General features: G+C 47.5%; 1 protein-coding gene across 1 annotated transcript in view; it reads right to left on the reverse strand.

The window, feature by feature from the left end:
• Positions 1–16,293, reverse strand: part of LOC130878211 (proton-coupled amino acid transporter 3) — a 30,030-nt gene extending 13,737 nt beyond the window's left edge. Inside the window, exons 1-6 of the mRNA XM_057776053.1 lie at positions 16,139–16,293; positions 13,515–13,605; positions 11,110–11,198; positions 7,823–7,918; positions 2,053–2,137; positions 115–333 (exon numbers count right to left, since the gene is read on the reverse strand). Coding sequence (XP_057632036.1) covers positions 115–333; positions 2,053–2,137; positions 7,823–7,918; positions 11,110–11,198; positions 13,515–13,605; positions 16,139–16,293 — 735 coding nt within the window. The remainder of the gene's footprint in view (positions 1–114; positions 334–2,052; positions 2,138–7,822; positions 7,919–11,109; positions 11,199–13,514; positions 13,606–16,138) is intronic.
• Between the last annotated feature and the right edge of the window lie 936 nt (positions 16,294–17,229).

A 17,229-nucleotide genomic window follows, 5' to 3' on the forward strand; every position in this document is an offset into this window, starting at 1 on the left:
AATCATCTAGGCCCAGGGCAGGGGGACTGACCACTTCCCGACCAGGCTCATAACCCTGCCATGCCTTGGAAGCCCTGGACCTTGACCCCCTTCTGTGTGGCTTCAGACACAGACCCGAATGAGATACTCGAAGATCACAGCCAGGCTGCCCAGGGTGGTGATGGTAGCCAAGGCGGAGAAGACGGACAACACCTGCGGGTTCTGGACAAGCACCAAGAGGATGAGGAAGGGCAGGATGGTGAGCATGTAGAAGCGAGCATCCAGCACGGGGATCATCACCAGGCTCTCTCTGGGCTGGCAGATGTTGGAGGTGAAGTGAGCTTCTTCCACAATCTGCCAAAGAGGCACAGTGAAAGGTGGGACATCAACCCTGAGTCATGAAGAACCACTTCAATTAGTTGATCAACTGACGACTCACTGTCCCAGCAGGACGATATTACTCATGACTTGTGTGAAATTTCAATATAACCAGATGCCTTTGAAAACATATATTTGGGAGGCAAGAGAGGTGGTTCAGGGGTTAAGAACACTGGTTGCTCTTAAAGAGGACCTGAGTTCAACTCCCAGTACCCATGCAATGGCTCACAGTTTGAGGGAAGCCAGCACCTTTCTCTGATATCCATGGGCATATAGTGCACACACATACATGTAGGCAAACATTCATACACATGAAAATAATAAATAATTTTAGGTTTTTATCTAAAATAAGTAAATTTATTTAATTTTATTGTGTGAGTGTTTTGTCTGTATATATGTAAGTGGATCGTGTACACACTTTGTGTTGGAAGAAGTATAAAGAGGGAGTTAGATCTCCTGAAACTGGAGTTACAGATGACTGTGAATCACTACGTGGTGCTGGGAACTGAACCCAGGTCTGGGTCCTCTGAAAGGGCAACAGATGCTCTTAACTGCTGAGGCATCTCTCCAGCTCCATAGCTGAGTGTCTTCTGGGAGTCTGTGCACTTATGTATATGTGTTCCTGGGGAGTGGGGGCTCCAGAGGACAAACTCGGGATCGTCTCTCAGGTTTTCCCACCTTGTTTTTGGACACAGGGTCTCTCATTAACTTGGTACTGGGTATGCTGGGCTAGGCTGGGCTAGGCAGGGCTAGGCTGAGCTAGGCTGGGCTAGGCAGGGCTAGGCTGAGCTAGGCTAGGCTAGGCTGGCCATCCAGGGCTTAGCAGACACCCATCTGTCTGTCTCCTCGGCACTGGAATTGCAGCTGTGTGCCTCCAAGCCCGGTTTTATTATATGTGGGTTCTGGGGGATGGTACCCACGGCCTGTGCTCGCAAAGACAAGCAGTTTACTGACTGAGCTATGCCTTCAGCCCCCTCCCACTTTTTGAGATATAGTCTTATATATCTGATGTCGGCCTCAGACCTGAACTTTTGATCACTCTGCTTTTACCTTCCAAGTGCTGGCATTACAGATGTGAGCCACTGTGTCTGGTTCTAGGTGTCCTGTGTTTTTATTTGGTAACTCTAGCCACTTTAAGGGTAGTGTCTGTGATTCTGACAACCGGAAACCCTGGGCACCCTAAAGCCCAAAGACTCAACGGTCTTTTTATCTGTTAGACAATCTTTAATTCCCCCTTGAAGTGGCAATTTTTGTTTCCCCTCACATGACTAGAGAAGAGGGTTCAGTTACATCCTCTTTAGACTCAGCGGTTGAAGCTGGGCAGGGCTGAGAGCTGAGCCGCTCCTCCACCAGGCCCTCTGTTAGTTACACAGCTCACTCTTCTTCCGGGATGGCTGGGTGTACTCCTCTGTCCCACAAAGCCATAAAGGAATGCTCTCACTGACTTGTCTCATGTTAGGAACATGATGAGGGGAAGGCGACAGCTTGCTAGACCTCTTGAATGTGACAACCTGAGATGCCTAAGGTAGATTTCATCTATGCTTTCCAGATGGAAGAGGAGGGGCTTTGGCTCTGCTTTGGTCCCAACCGTGGTCTAATATGGGGCAGATGGGCTCAGATGTTATGGTCCCACCAACACTCCCAGAATTGGGAGGTCCCCTCTCCTCCCACTCTACCCAGAAGAGCCCTCCTTACCTGTTGTAAATTGTCTGCCATAAACATGAAATATGCGCTGCAGAAGCCCAGCTGAGTGACGATCAGCAGGAAGCTCACAATGTACCTGGGAAGGAAGAGGACAGCGAGGGAAAGGAGTTATTATTTAGAATGGGTTTCATTTCCAAAGCCATCATTTCTGATGATTGTATTTTGAAAGATTTCATCCCCTCAGAAGAAGCTGATAGTATGGTAGGATTAATGCCCACAAACTCCGGCTTTAGGCTCTGTTCTGTTTTTTGAGGTAGGGGCTCATATAGCCCAGGCTGGCCTCTCATTAGCCAGGTAGCTAACTGTGACCTTGAACTCCTGATTTTCTAGCTTCTACCCCAACAGTGCTGACATCACCACAACCATCCACATCCATACACTCTAGTGAATGTCTGAGTAGTTACCTTTGACCCCTATTTACATTCTGGGCATATAATATTCAACACACACACACACACCATTACCACAAGCAGCAGCAGCAGCAGAAGCAACAACAACAACAACAAAACATACACACTCTTTTAGAATCATTTCAATGATAATTTCAAAAGTTATGAAACATCCACTTGGAATACCTCAGGCAGATTTTTCTTAATCCTAGATAGACAGAAATCAACTTTAGCACCAAATATATAGTCTATATTTTAGATATATTAATCACCTCACAAATACTGTTTTATTTCTGGGGGGATGGTCTCATGTAGCTGAGACTCCCTATGTAGGCCAGGCTGCCTCTGAATTCCTAATTCTCCTGCCTCTACCTCCCAAGAGCTGGGGTTGCAGGTGTGCCACTATACCTGACTTAACTTTTACTTTTGTTAAAAGACTTCCAAGGGTGTATGTTGTACTTAGCTGTACCTCTTTAGCCTTTCTTTCCCCCCGCAGCATGGAGAATTTTGCATGCATGTGGTGCACCTGTTAGGTTTTTGTTTGGTTTTATTTTTCTGAGACCGGGCTTCTCTTCATAGTCCTGGCTATCCTGGAACTAGCTCTGTAGACCAGAGCTCACAGAGATCCACCTGCCTCTGCCTCCTGAGTGCTGGGATTAAAGGCAGTGTGTGCAGCTGATTTACACTAGGTTATTTTGGAAAGTCCAGGCTGGCCTTATTATTATTATTATTATTATTATTATTATTATTATTATTATTATTATTAATTGAGCTCTATATTCTTCTCTGCTTCCCTCCCTACCTCTCCCCTCCCCTTTCAACCCTCTCCCATGGTCCCCATGCTCCCAATTTACTCAAGAGATCTTGTTTTTTTCTACTTCTCATGTAGATTAGATCCATGTATGTCTCTCTCTTAGGGTCCTCATTATTGTCTAGATTCTCTGGGATTGTGATTTGTAGGCTGGTTTCTTTGCTTTATGTTTTAAAACCACCTATAAGTGAGTAGATGTGATAATTGTCTTTCTGGGTCTGGGTTACCTCACTCAAAATGATGTTTTCTAGCTCCATCCATTTCAGGCTGGCCTTGTTATGAACTGCCTACATGCTGTTTGTATGACCGTCTCCTCCAGCTTAGACTTCTGAGAGTTCCCCAAGTGGTATCATGAAAGCAGCAGCACTGTTCCTCTTTTAACTCACTGGAGGCCAACACCCTGTTGACCTGTGGTTTCGGGTCTCTCTTCATACATGTATCCCTCACACCCACGACCTTAGGATTTAGTGACACCCCTTCATGAAGTTGGTTCCAGGCAAGCCTCTGCATTACACTTTATTGCAATGCTTAAATTTGAAAAATTGCCATATTCTTCCTGCTTTGTGTGTGTGTGGGTTGTTCGTTGTTTGTTTAGTTGGTTCCTGTTTTCTGGTACTGGGAATTGAACTCAGGGTCCCCTGCATATTTGGCAGGTGCTCCACCCCTAAGCTACAGCCCAGTCCTGTTTTTCTTTTTGTCTTGCAACTTTTACTTTTTTGGTAGTACCCTAAGTGGACAGGTCCCGCTGACCATGGGCGTCATTTATCTTGGTCTTATCCTTGGAGGTTTCTCGTAAGCTGATCTCAGGTCAGGAGGTTTGATTAGATGAGGCTTCTTCACTGATTTTTTTTCCACTGGCAAGAGGATTTCAGATTGGATCTTTATACATCCTATTTGATCCCAAGACACCTGTGACATGGGCCGGTGTGGTGGGGGGCATCGCTGCACCCTCCTTTATGAAAGTTCCCCACTGACTGTCCATCTAAAGGCTGAGCATCCATCCACGACTACTAACTATTTTGGGCAGGCAGGTCTTGCTCAAGCCTCTGAGTTCCTCTTGGCACCCTGAAAATGAAGAATCCCGGGCTGAAGTGAGACCTCCCTCCAAGTGTTTCTAACTTTCCTCAGTTACTGAACTCTGAAGAGATGGGACAAGGGGATCCTGATGGCTGGAGAGGAGAGAGATCTTGAGTTCTAGTCTTTGTTCCGACACTAGAGTCCGGTGTAGTTTCAGCGACTTGCTCGTCTTCTCTGAGCTGTATAATTTTTTGTCTCAAGAGGCATGGGTCCAGTGAAATCCAAGGGCTGTTTCTGCCCTACATAGCTACTTAAGATGCCATCAGACACGGATGCTGACCTCATCTAGCTGATGACTAGAACAATTCCTGACTGGGAGATCAGTGCCCGTCTGAGGAGCCTGAGGTAGGGGTAGGTGGTACAGACGGGGCACTCACTGAGGGCTCCCTTAGTGTTGGCTCACTGCCTGGAGAAGGATTGTCAGAGAAGGCCTCATTGAGGGGTCTTGGGATGTCTCTGTTCCTCCACTACTGGGGTCTTCTGTACCTTTGATGTGTTATTTTATTGTGAAAGCCCTGGCAACCCCATTTTTCTAGAGCAGTGAAGTCTCCCTCTGAGTCCTACTCAAGATTGGTTGGAAGGCCCACAATGATCAAACAGAAAAACATTTTGAACATACCACCAATGTATGTGTGTGTGTGTGCACATGCGCGCATGTGTGTGCGTGCCCAAGTATGTGATGATGAGGATCTAAGCCAGGGCCTCCAATTCTGCAGCTGAGCTACATGCCTAGCTCTTTTTTGTTTGTTTTTGTTTTTTGAGACAGGGTTTCTCTATGTAGCCCTGGCTGTTCTGGAACTCACTTTGTAGACCAGGCTGGCCTCAAACTCACAGAGACTCACCTGCCTTTGCCTCCTGAGTGTTGGGATCAAAGGTGTGCTCCAACAGAACCTGGCATTCCTGACTCTTGAAATCCTGGCACAGGGGGTCTCCCTATACCACTATGTCTTGAATTTAAGCAGGCTTTGAGCTCTGGGTATTTCTGACAGCCATCGGGGAAGGTGACTGTCTCTTCCTCAGTTACTGTGATAAAGCACTCTGGTCAAAACAGCATAGGAGAGGAAAGGGCTGATTCCATCTTACACCCCCAGGTCACAGTCCTTCACTGAGGGAAGTCAGGAGCGGAGCATGGTGAGAATCTGAAGCAGAACTCATGGAAGAATGCTTCTTACTGGTTTGCTCACGAGTTCAGGTTTAATTAGCTTTCTTGTATAGACCCAGAGAATGATGCTGTGGGCTGCCTACAGCAATTAACAGTTAAGATAATTACCCATAAACTAATCTGATCAGGGCAATGTCTCAGTTTAGGCTTTTGTCTCTTACGCTGTGTCAAGTTGACAATTAAAGCTGACCAGGACAGTGGCATGACGGGTCTGGGCTACCAGGACTGGCTCACCATTAACTTCTTATCAAACAAGGTAGGACAGGGTAAAGGTTTCTCCATCTTGTCTCAGCTGAAGCCATCTTTGGTTTCTACCCCCTTCCCTGAAAAGTCCTGTGGGAAGGCACCCAACCCTGTTCTAGAAACTCAAAGTCGAAATGCCCCAGCTAACTGTGTGTTCTTGGCTCTTCTTAAAGCTTACTTCCCCTGCCAGCCAGGATGTTGTTTTTTTCTGTGTTCTTGGTCTTTAAAAGCTCCCTATAATATGCATCTGGGGCTGCTCTGTGAGAGGTTCCTCCCCAGGCAGTTGCAGGCCAACGAAATACAGACTCTCATTCAAACTTTGGTCATGTCAAGTGGTCTCTGGGTGGGTCTTTGCCCCACAATAAAGGGAACAAGCTACCCCCAGGGGAATGATCAGCTGAAACGGTAAACATACCCACCAGAGAACTCTGTGAGACTTCAAATGATTTAATGTGTATGTCTCGAGATGAAAAAAGAGGGAGCTTGTGTGTGCTGGCTGATTTCGGCTGTTACAGTGACAGGATACAGAATCACAAGGGGAACAGGTATTTGGCATGTCTGTGAGAGACATTCTAGAATAAGTTGATTGTCTAGGCTTAGTGGGGCATGTCTTTAATCCCAGCACTCAGGAGGCAGAGGCAGTTGGAGTCTTTGAATTAGAAGCCAGCCCCGTCTACATAATGAGTTCTAGGACAGCCTGGGCTATGTAGTGAAACCCTGCCTCAAAACAAACAAACAAACAAACAAAAATAAGTTAACTGAGATGGGAAGACCCACATTGGATGTGGGCAACACTATTCTATGTGCTGATTCCCAGACTGAACGCAAAGGAGAATATGAGCTGGGTACCAGCATCCTTCTCTCTCTGCCTCCTGACTCTGGACACGATGTGTGGACCAGCTGCTTCCTGTCCCAGCTGCCATGCTGTCCCTGACACTGTAGATAGAATGGTCTGGAACTGTGAGCAGAAATGACTCCTGCCTTCCTCAGGTTGTTTTCCTCGGATACTCTGTTGCAGCACAGGACAAGTAACTGTTACACGGTTAGATAGAAATAATCTAGTTTCTGGCTAGTTGTGGAAGTGCACAGCCAGCACTTGGGAAGGAGGAGACGGGTCAGGAGTTCAGAGTCATCTTGAGGTTACAAAGCATGTTTGAGGCCAGTCTAATAAGCAAAAGACCCTGTCTCAAATGAACAAATAGGCAAGCCAGCAAGCCAAATGAATTCCAAGTTTACACACATGATTCTAAGCAACATACAAGAAAACATAAAATGAACTAGGCCTGGGGCTGTAGCTTAGCTGGTAGAGTTCTAGCCTAGTGTTTATAAAGCTTCGCTTCTCAGTCCTCTATTAACCCAGCTTGGTGGTGTATGGGAAGTTCAAAGTCATCCTTGTCTTCATTCATTCAAAAAGAAAAACACAACTAACACATACCTTTTCACACCCAAACACTTCTTGATATGCACAGAAAAAGATAGCCTTGGGAGGGCTATTTATTTATTTTTAAAATCTTACTTAAATTTATTTTTTGTGTGCTTTTGTGTGAAGGTGTCAGATTCCCTGGAACTGGTGTTACAGAAAGTTATGGGCTGCCGTATGGGTGCTGAGAATTGAACCCAAGTCCTCTGGAAGAGCAGCCAGTGCTCTTAACTGCTGAGGCATCTCTTCAGCTCCAGAAGGGATATTTATGAACCATGATGAAGAAGGAGGTAGGGCTGAGGCCATGGGGAGATCCTCTATCTTGCCTGATAGTTTCCAAAGAGAGCATATCTACTTAAAAACTTGTGCAAGCAGGGGCTAGAGAGAGGGCTCAGTAAGAGGAGATGCTCTTGCAGAGAACCCAGGTTCAGTTCCCAGCACCCACATCAGGTGGTTTATAACCACCCATAATTCCAGTTCCAGGGGATCTGATACTTGTTTCTGGTGTCTTTGAGAACTTGCACTCATGTATGCTCACATATAAACACATGGACAGATAATTGAACATAAAATTTTAAAAAAGCATGAGGGAGCAGACATAGAGGCAGGACAGGCAGGGGATACGATCACGGTTTCATCACTGTGTTTGTGACCAGTACCTGCCCCACGCTGAGTGCGTCCTCAGCCAAGGATTTGGACATGTTTCCAGGCTGTACATTGTGGTCTCTTCATAGTTCACAAAACTCCTCTGCAGCCTAGGGTGAAAGGACAAAGGATGGGTAAGTTAAGACACTTTTGCTGAAGGTATAGTATGCACCCGAGTTGGTGACTGTTGTGTGTGTGATAGCATTGAGTGGTCTGTGAAGTTTCTAATAGTAGTGCCATTGGTGCAACTTTCAGAGGTTAATTATTAGCTTATACAATTTTTATACACTTATGATTTATGCTTTGTTGTTGTTGTTGTTGAGATAGGTTCTCATGTAGACTAGGGTGGATTTGTACATCTGGGTACAACTTTGAACTCTTGATTCTTCTTCTCCCAACTCCCTTCAGGCACGCACTCAGCAGCATGCTTTAAAGACATTATTTGGGGGCTGGAGAGATAGATGGCTCAGTGGTTAAGAGCACTTGGCTGTTTGTTCTTCCAGAGATCCTGAGTTCAATTCCCAGCAACCACGGGTGGCTCGCAACCATCTGTAATGAGATCTGGTGCCTTCTTCTGGTCTTATGCATTCATGCAGACAGAACACTGTATTCATGATAAACAAACACATCTTTAAAAAAAAAGCCACATTATTTGGGTAGATCTCTTTGGTTTTGTCCTTTGGATTAAGCAGTATCTGTGCACTGGTTTGAAGAAGCAGAGCAGAAGAGGTGGAGGAAAAGGCAGAGTGGGCGTGGCCAGCCTGTGACTGTTTTGGTTTACAATGTAAACTTTACACTGAGGGTTGGGAGCCCCTGAGAAGGTGATCTCTTCCTTTCTGAGGGGGAATGGGTGACTCAGCAATAGGGCCCTTCTGGTCCTGGGTGGGAGTGGAGAGGAACAGCTGCTGCTGGCCAGATGCCATGTACAGGGCCGGGGGTCAGAGAGGAGGCTCAGGACTTTTATGGAGCCTCCTAAACCAGCATTCCCCTGGACCTGGTGTGTGTCTGTCATCTCAGGAATGTGAGGGTAGGCAGGAGATCTGGAGATCAGGTTCATTCTGGACGGCACAAAAAGTTAAAGGCAATCTGGGGAATAACCAAAACAAAATAGCAAAAGGCCCTAGTTAGATAAAAGACCATTGTCCTAAAATGTTGATGTCAGAGAGAAAGGAAAGACACCAGCAGCCAAAGGACAAAGCCAAACTGATGCAGCTGTGGGCGAGTTGGTGCCTGCATGAGGTATGGAGGCCCAGAGGGCTTGCGGGGGCATTCAGAGATTCACTGGTGGCTAAGAATGGGTTTAATAATAAAACGAAGGAAGGAAGAAAGGAAAGAAGGAAGGAAGGAAGGAAAATAAAAGAAAAAGGAAACCAAAAGGGGTAGTATAGAGTGGGAGGGAAGTATAGAGTATAGAATGGGGAAGGAAGTGGATCCAGAAGGAACCAGGGAAGGAGGGTGAATATGATCAAATTACTTTGTATGAAAAATTTAAAGAACTATTTTCTTTTCTTTCTTTCTTCTTTCTTTCTTTCTTTCTTTCCTTTTCTTTCTTTCTTTCTTTCTTTCTTTCTTTCCTTTTCTTTCTTTCTTCTTTCCTTTCTTTCTTTCCTTTCTTTCCTTTCTTTCTTTCTTTCTTTCTTTCTTTCTTTCTTTCTTTCTTTCTTTCTTTCTTTCTTTCTTTCTTTCTTTCTTTCTTTCTTTCTAGAATGAAGTCAGACAGGTCTTCAAAGACCAGCTCTGCCATTTCCCAACCGTGTGACCCAGGGCAAGGTATTTTAGCCTAAATGTATTCACCTCTAAAATGGGAATAAAAACAGGCTCTATCCCAGGGGCCTCTTGGAAGGAGCACAGAAATCTTGCAAAGCTCTTGGCTCGAGAGAATGGCACCATTTTCATCACGGCTGAAGGAGCAGAAACCTGATGTAGCACCTGTTTTATGAGCTAAAAGGGCTCTCCGGGTTGAGTGTGGCCGCACACACTCCTGCACATCCACTCTTTCAGTTCTGTTTATTTGGTTTTATGATCAGTTTTGGAGACTGAACTTGTGTGCCAGGCAAGTGCTCTACCACTGAGCTACATCCACATGCTATGGAAAGTTTTACTTTCTATCCTTGCTTCGGAAATGCTCATGCTATAGCCCTGGCGGGCCTGGGACTGACAGTCTCCCTGCCTCTGCCTCTGAGTTGCCCTGCTTTGACTTCCATTTCAGGCATTTCCTCACTTCCAAGGACATACATCCAAGGACATAGTTGGGTTCCGAGGAGCTCGGTATTCTGTATTTTCTTGGTACTTTTATTTTTCTTTCAGAGAAAGAAACCAGTGAGCCATCTCTCCGGTTCTCAGAGGTTTTTGTTTTGGATACACCTGTGTCTCTGTGTGAGCATGTGCACATGAGTTCAGGTATCAATGGAGGAGGCCGGAAGAGGGCATTGGATCCCCTGAAGCTGGAGTTACAGCGGTTGTGAGCTACATAATGTGGGTGCTGGAACTGAACTTGGGTCCTCTGGAAGAACAGTAGACTTTCCCATCTGCTGAGCCAGCGCTTCAGTCCCCTAGATGTGCGTTTAATGACAGAAGCCATTGCAGACTGTTCACGGCGTTGCTAACTGTGTTCTTCGCTTTTATTAACTTGCCTTGAAAGGGTTTCCCTGAAACAAGCGGCCCTGACAGCATAACTGTACTGGGGTAGGGAGAGGAAAAGGAAACAAGAACATGGGGCTGTAGTTCATTCAATAGAGTGTCTGCCTAGCACATATAAGGCCCTGGGTTCGAGTCCCAGCACTGCATTAATGGGGCATGGACTCACATGACTTGCCTACTAGAACTTGGGAGGTGAAGGCAGGGGGGGATCAGGAATTCAAAGCCATCTTCAGCTTCATAGTGACTTGGAGACAAGCCTGGGCTACATGAGACCCTGCTTTCCTACTTCCTCTGCATCTGGTTGCTCCCCCACTACTGGCTGGCTACCAGTCAGTTTACCTCCAGTTGGCTGGCTGGCTCCCCTTTTCTCTCTGCTTGCCAACCCTACCTATCCCTCCTCTGCCTAGCTATTGGCCATCAGCTTTTTATTACACCAATCAGGTGCCTTAGGCAGGCAAGGTGAAACAGCAACACTATCTTTACATAGCTAAACAAATGCAGCATCAACAAATGCAACACATCTTTGCATAAACAGATTCTATTCCTCAACACTTGTCTGCCATATCCTTGCTACCTCTGGAGGATTTAGAGCAGCAGAAGTGATAGACCAGAAAAGTGGCCCTGGAATGGAGCCCATGGGGTGAGAGATGTGGACTCTGACCTCTGAGTGAGGTGACTGGCGCAGTTCAGCAGGATATCCATGCAGTGCACGGTGAGGACCCCGATGGCCAAGAGGCTGACAGGCCCCACCTAGAGGGACAGGACAGGAAGACAGTGAGATGACATCTGGCTCCATCCACAGCCTAGTCCTCGTGCAGTAGAATGAAAGTCTCTAGCTGGGCTTATTTAGTGTGTGTGACACTCTGGAGTCCGTCCCAGCACTGCCCCCAAACAGACAGAAAACTTGCTATATATGGAGACATATGTCAATAATACTGGCGCTTAAGCTGAGGCATGAGGATCACTGTGAGTTTGAGGCAAGCTTGAACTATATGTAAGACCCTGTGACCAACCAACTAGCCAACCAACCAACCAACCAACCAACCAACCAACCAACCAACCAACAACTGGCTAACTAACCAACCAGAAGTTGCCCATGATGAGCAGTTAGCTCAATGTCCTCTGCCCTTGGAGGCTGTGTTCAAACATCCTATTTAGTGTCATTGCTGAGGGGTTGCCCCACACTGGCTAGGGTTCTTCGTAGCCCTGGCTTTTAAGAGTCTTTTATTTTAAATTTTTTTATTAAAGATTTCTGCCTTCTCCCCACCACCACCTCCCATTTCCCTCCCCCTCCCCCATCAAGTCCCCCTCCCTCATCATCCCTAAGAGTAATCCGGGTTCCCTGCCCTGTGGGAAGTCCAAGGACCACCCACCTCCATCCAGGTCTAGTAAGGTGAGCATCCAAACTGTCTAGGCTCCCACAAAGCCAGTACGTGCAGTAGGATCAAAAACCCATTGCCATTGTTCTTGAGTTCTCAGTAGTCCTCATTGTCCATTATAGGTTCTTTTTGTGATGTAATGCTCTTCACTCAGGATCGTTAATCAGCAGGCCCCAGGGAAACTACGGCAGGTGGGTCTGTTGTGAAGAGCCACCTTGTCCAATGCAAGATGTGGGGGCTGCACCCCTGGACAGCAACCATCCCCCCAATATGTGACCATTGAAGCTGGACATTGCAGACTATTGTGGGGAGTGGAGCTGGCGCAGAACGCTCTCCGGTTGAGGATTACTGCTTCTGCAAGTCTGCTTGTCGGACCCCATTTAAGAAGCAAGGTTGACTGTGTATCAATCTTCTGGATGTGACCGAAGGGCACACTGTGAGACTATAGATAGGTACTGTGTGACATCATTGTCACAAAGGAACAAATGAGGGGTCAAGAGTGTTGTTAGCCCCACTAGGAGGCAGCTTCCACATGGCAGGACCTTGTTTGCAACCTTTAACCCTGGGGCCAGGCATGTTCTTAGAATGACTGGGTATGTGTTTCTCAGTGGATCACCATCAGAGGTGGATGGAGGGTCTCCACATCACCCGACAACTCTGGGGATACAGAGGGCAGTCTAAAGAGCTAGCAGAGCACCACCGAGCATGCTGGCCAGGGCAGTCAGGCTGAGGCCACTCAGGTTTAATGCTCTTCTGCAGACATCTAGAACCTCCCCCTCCCCCCCACAAAAAACAGGGTTTCTCTGTGAAACAGTCCTGGCTATCTTGGAACTTGCTGTATAGATCCCCCTGCCTCTGCATCCTGAGTGCTGGGATTAAAGGCGTCTGCTACCATCTGGTGGCCATGTGGTTTTTTTAATCACGAATTCAGAGCCAGTATGCTAGACTTCTGTAAGCCCTCTAAGGACTCCAGGGGAGACACATCTAAGGTACAGCTTTCGCGTGTAGAACGCGGTACAGTTTTTAAGAGGGGGCATTAGCCAGGAGATGTGTCAGCTGGGTGTAGGGGACATAGGGATGTAGGGACATGCTTATTCCCACGCCTAGTCCCTAGCTCATGCACCATAAGGCGGTTTTATCCTTATTTTTATTTCTCAGTGCTTTGGATTGAACCCAGGCTTTCGTGCCACTGGTCTTGAAACTAAGCTACATCCTCCACCCTGGTGGTATTTTGTTTTGTTTTCTTCTTGAGACAGTCTTGTTATGTAGCCCAGGCTGCCTCAAAACTCACTACATAGTCTAGGTTGACCTTGACCTGGAGAGCCTCTTGCCGCAGCATTCCAGCATAACTTGGCACTTCATCAGGCGGTAGGAAAGAGGGGTCACACACACATGCAAGTGTACAGGGACAAGGTCAGTGCAGTGTAAAAGGGAGGTGTGTGACCCGACACCCCAGGGGCTGGAGCGGAGGGGCGTGAATGGGGATCCTTGTGTGTGCCGCTGGACTCGGAGTAATGGCTGCTCTCTCCAGCAGCGCTCAGTGTGTTTCCTGGTTGGTTACTGGTTGGAAATTGATGGACACAGCTGCTGTCGCAGAGCCCAGTCCCTCAGGGTCACCCATCACAGAGGTCTAGAGACTGTTCTACCCCTACCGCAGTTAGGATGAGTCTGGTTTCTAGTCTCTTACCAACAATCCGGCATTTTTCACAGCCAGGGGAAGCCCCAGGAACCCTGTGCCAATGTTGCTTTTCAGCAGGTGAATAAAGATTTGCATAAACCTGTGGTGGAGAAAGTGAGAGAAGAGGGTATTGTGGGGGAGGGGTGGGAGACAAGGGCAGGAGAAAGGAGGGGAGGGGAGGAAAATGAAGAGGAGAGGGAATAGAAGGGGAAGGCGAGGCAGGGCTGGCTCCCTGCCCCCGCCCCAGCATCTCTCTCTCTCTCTCTCTCTGTGTGTGCGTGTGTGCACGTGCGCACGTGTGTGTTGGGAGAGGACAGAACCAGGTGTGTGCACTCTAGCATGCCTCTCAGTCCCAGGTGATCCAGGGCTGTGCCAGTTCAGGAGGCTCAACAAGCAGGAAACTCTGAAGGGAAAGCAAATAGAAATTGCCACCATTTGGGAGACTCCTTGGAGTTTATTCTCCCAAACAACAATCATCGAGGCCTATACACTGCTAACATTAGACAGAGAGTGAAGACATCAGTAGCCACTGCTCCAATCCAATCTGTAGACTATTTGTTGACAGATCTTTTTAATTTTATTTAAAATTTTAAAGATTTTTGTCATCTGAGACAGAGTCTTACGTAACCAACCCAGGATAGTCTCAAATTTGCTATGTAGTCCAGGGTGACACCGAACTCCTGATCTTCCTGCCTCCACCTCTGAAAGCTGGAATCCCGCCACGCCTGCTGACCAGATCATTAACTTACTAAAGAAAGTATAGTAATTGTGAAGAATATATAAAGAATTTACTGATTCTATCCAGTCCTTCCTACAACAACTTAATCAATATTCATTGAATAAATACACACAGATCTCTACAAACGGCTACATAATATAGACTCACGCTATGCACCGATGTGGATCAAATGCAAAGTTTAACAGCCACTGCGCACAGTACTATGAGTCCTGAGGACTGCGTGCCTAGGCCTGAGGGGCCACGTGCTCTTCACTTCTGTGCCGGCAGCTGCTAGCCAGACTGAGAAGAATGACTGTCACAGACCGTGAGAACAGAGTGAAGGGTTAGTGCTGGACCTCCTTGGAAGAGCAAGCGGGGGCCTGGTTTAAACTGGCAGTGGCACCCCCTCCAACTGGGATGACTGGAGGAGGCCAAAAGGAGGCATGAGACACACAGTAAATCTGACAGTGTTCCTGACTCAGGGTGAAGGCCACAGGAAGGCCCACACCTTCTTTCGATCTCTCTAGGAACGTGGGAGAGACGAAGGCATGTTCATTCACCTGCATCACTTTTAGCATCTCAGTTACTGAAGCACGACTAATTTAAAACTCAGAGAGAGAAATTGGGGTTCAACCTGAAGATCCAAAAAGCAAAACAGCCAGTCACTGACTCTTACATCAACCTCAGTCTGAAAATGGCGATCCTGCCTCCAGGAATCTCAGAATGAGACTGAGACTGACAGCTGTCTCCTCCTGTTTTATAATCCTCTCCAGTTCTGGAATTAGAGGCGTGCACCGCTGGGATTAAAGGCATGCACCACCCAGTTTCTATGGCAACTAGTGTGGCTACTGGGATTAAAGGTATGTGTTACCACTACCTAGTCTGTAAGTTTGACCAGTGGGGTTGTTTTACTCTCTGATCTTCAGGCAAGCTTTATTTATTAAAATACAAATGAAATATCACTACACAGTTTATTCAGAAGAATTCTGGGACATCAGTCTTTCTATACAGTAATTTCTTATCAACTACAATTATTGGAAAATATCTCTTGCCACTTACTCTTTTCCATGTGAATAAAGCTGTTCACATCTCTTCTTCAGAAACCATGGTTGCTACCGTGCGTGCATGCATGTGTGCATGCATGCGTGGGTGTGTGTGTAAACTGCTCACTCTCCTGTCTGTCTCCTGGCCTACCACATCTCTTATTCAGAAACCATGGTTGCTACCGTGCATATGTGTGTGTGTGTGTGTATTTTTCACTTTTCTTTCTCTGTTTCTCTCCCCTTCTCTGGAACCCAAGTCCTTTGTGCACAGTGGGCAAGGGCTGTAGTCCTGAGCTCTATCTATATCTATCTATAGTATATAGTGTCCATATACTTTCAAAGACACACCAAATAAGTAGTTATAGGTTTTACATAAATGGCATTTTAGGATTGGATACAAAATATCACCATTGCTTGTCAGGGCTGAGGCATTACAGGACCCAGCTGAAGAAGCTGAAACAGGAGGATTGCAAATTTGAGGCCAGTCTGGGTTACAGAGTGAGACTGTCTAGAGAGAATCTTTTATATGTCTGAGTTTGGGGCAGTAAAAATAGAACATGGGGTAATTGGGTGATCCTTTGCTTACAGGATCTATGTCTGTGGGAGTGATGGACTGGGATAGACCAGAAACAGAGGAATACCCTCCTGGTGTCAGGGATGTGCTCTCTGGCCTGCAGCTCAGGTTGCGGACAGCTGCTTTATTTGGGTTCTTTGCAAGAATTGGGAAGTGTGGCATTCCCAGACAGATCTCCAGAGCTACAGTCAACATTCCTAGGTTCTGGAGCTTTGCTGTGTCACCAGGGACCATGAGGAGGGCCTTTGGAGCTGGGGTCCGGCTGTACTTGCCCTGGAAGGGTGATGGGATCACTCACAGCAGTCCATCGACTTCCCCTTGAGGGTCCTTCCGGGGGGAGACGGTTCTCTGGCTGCTGCTGCCTCTGCTGCTGCTTTGTGAGGAGTTCTTAGACACGCTGAAAAAATTCCACTCACAGTTGCCGTCTTTTCTAAGCAGAGACGCCTTTACCATGGTGAACAGGTACCAGAGGTACAGCACTCAGCTACAGCAGGCTGGAGTGAGCCCTCAGTGGGCTCTCATCAGGAGAAGCCATCCAGCAGGTCTCGGATGCTGGCTCCCGACACCTGGGTGTGCCCGGCCCTGGGTGAAACCCAAGATGTGGGAGTCAGAGGACAGTGACTGGAGAAGCTGGGCCTGAGGGTGCCTCTCCAGACTCCTGAGGCACCTAGGACAGGGTCACAGGTCCCCTTCAGGACCGCCTTGACACTTGCCAGGACTTGCAGACTTCCAGCCTGTCTCCCAGCTCAGCCCTTGATGCCGTGGCCTCCAGGGAACACTGACTGGGAGAAGGAAGGGATCTTTAGACTGGAAGTTCTGGCGCCTGCCTGGCTGTGGGCTCAGGCTCAGGGTTTGTTGCCTCTGGCAGGGAACAAGCCACAGCTACCTCACAATGGAGGCTGCCCAGGCAATAAGTGGCTGCCCAGGATGCAGAGTGTCACCTGTCCCAGCGTCTCATGCTGGAGGTGAACAATGGTTGTGTCAGCTCAAATGCCAACTGCTCAGATCCTCTGTAGAGGAGGACCGCATGGACGGCCGCCTGATCAGGAAGCCGGTAAACGTATACTTTTAAAAAGCCGTTGTGAGCTGAAGAGAGCACTCGGTTGGGAAGGCACTAGCCATGCAAGCAGGAGGACCTGAGTTCTGTGCCCAGAATCCATGGAAAGCAGTCAGGTGTGGTGGGGCACACCTGCAGTTCCAGTGCTGGGGGGTGGAGACTGGGGGATTCTTGGGGCTCACTAGCCAGCCTAGTCTACTTGGCAAGCTCCAGGCTGTGAGAGCTCTTTACACACACACACACACACACACACACACACACACACACACACACACACACACACACACAAAGATTGACTGGGACATGGTAGCAGAAGTCTTTAATCCTAACAC

The sequence above is a fragment of the Chionomys nivalis genome, chromosome 7 (genome assembly GCF_950005125.1).
Source record: "Chionomys nivalis chromosome 7, mChiNiv1.1, whole genome shotgun sequence".
Lineage (NCBI taxonomy): Eukaryota > Metazoa > Chordata > Mammalia > Rodentia > Cricetidae > Chionomys > Chionomys nivalis.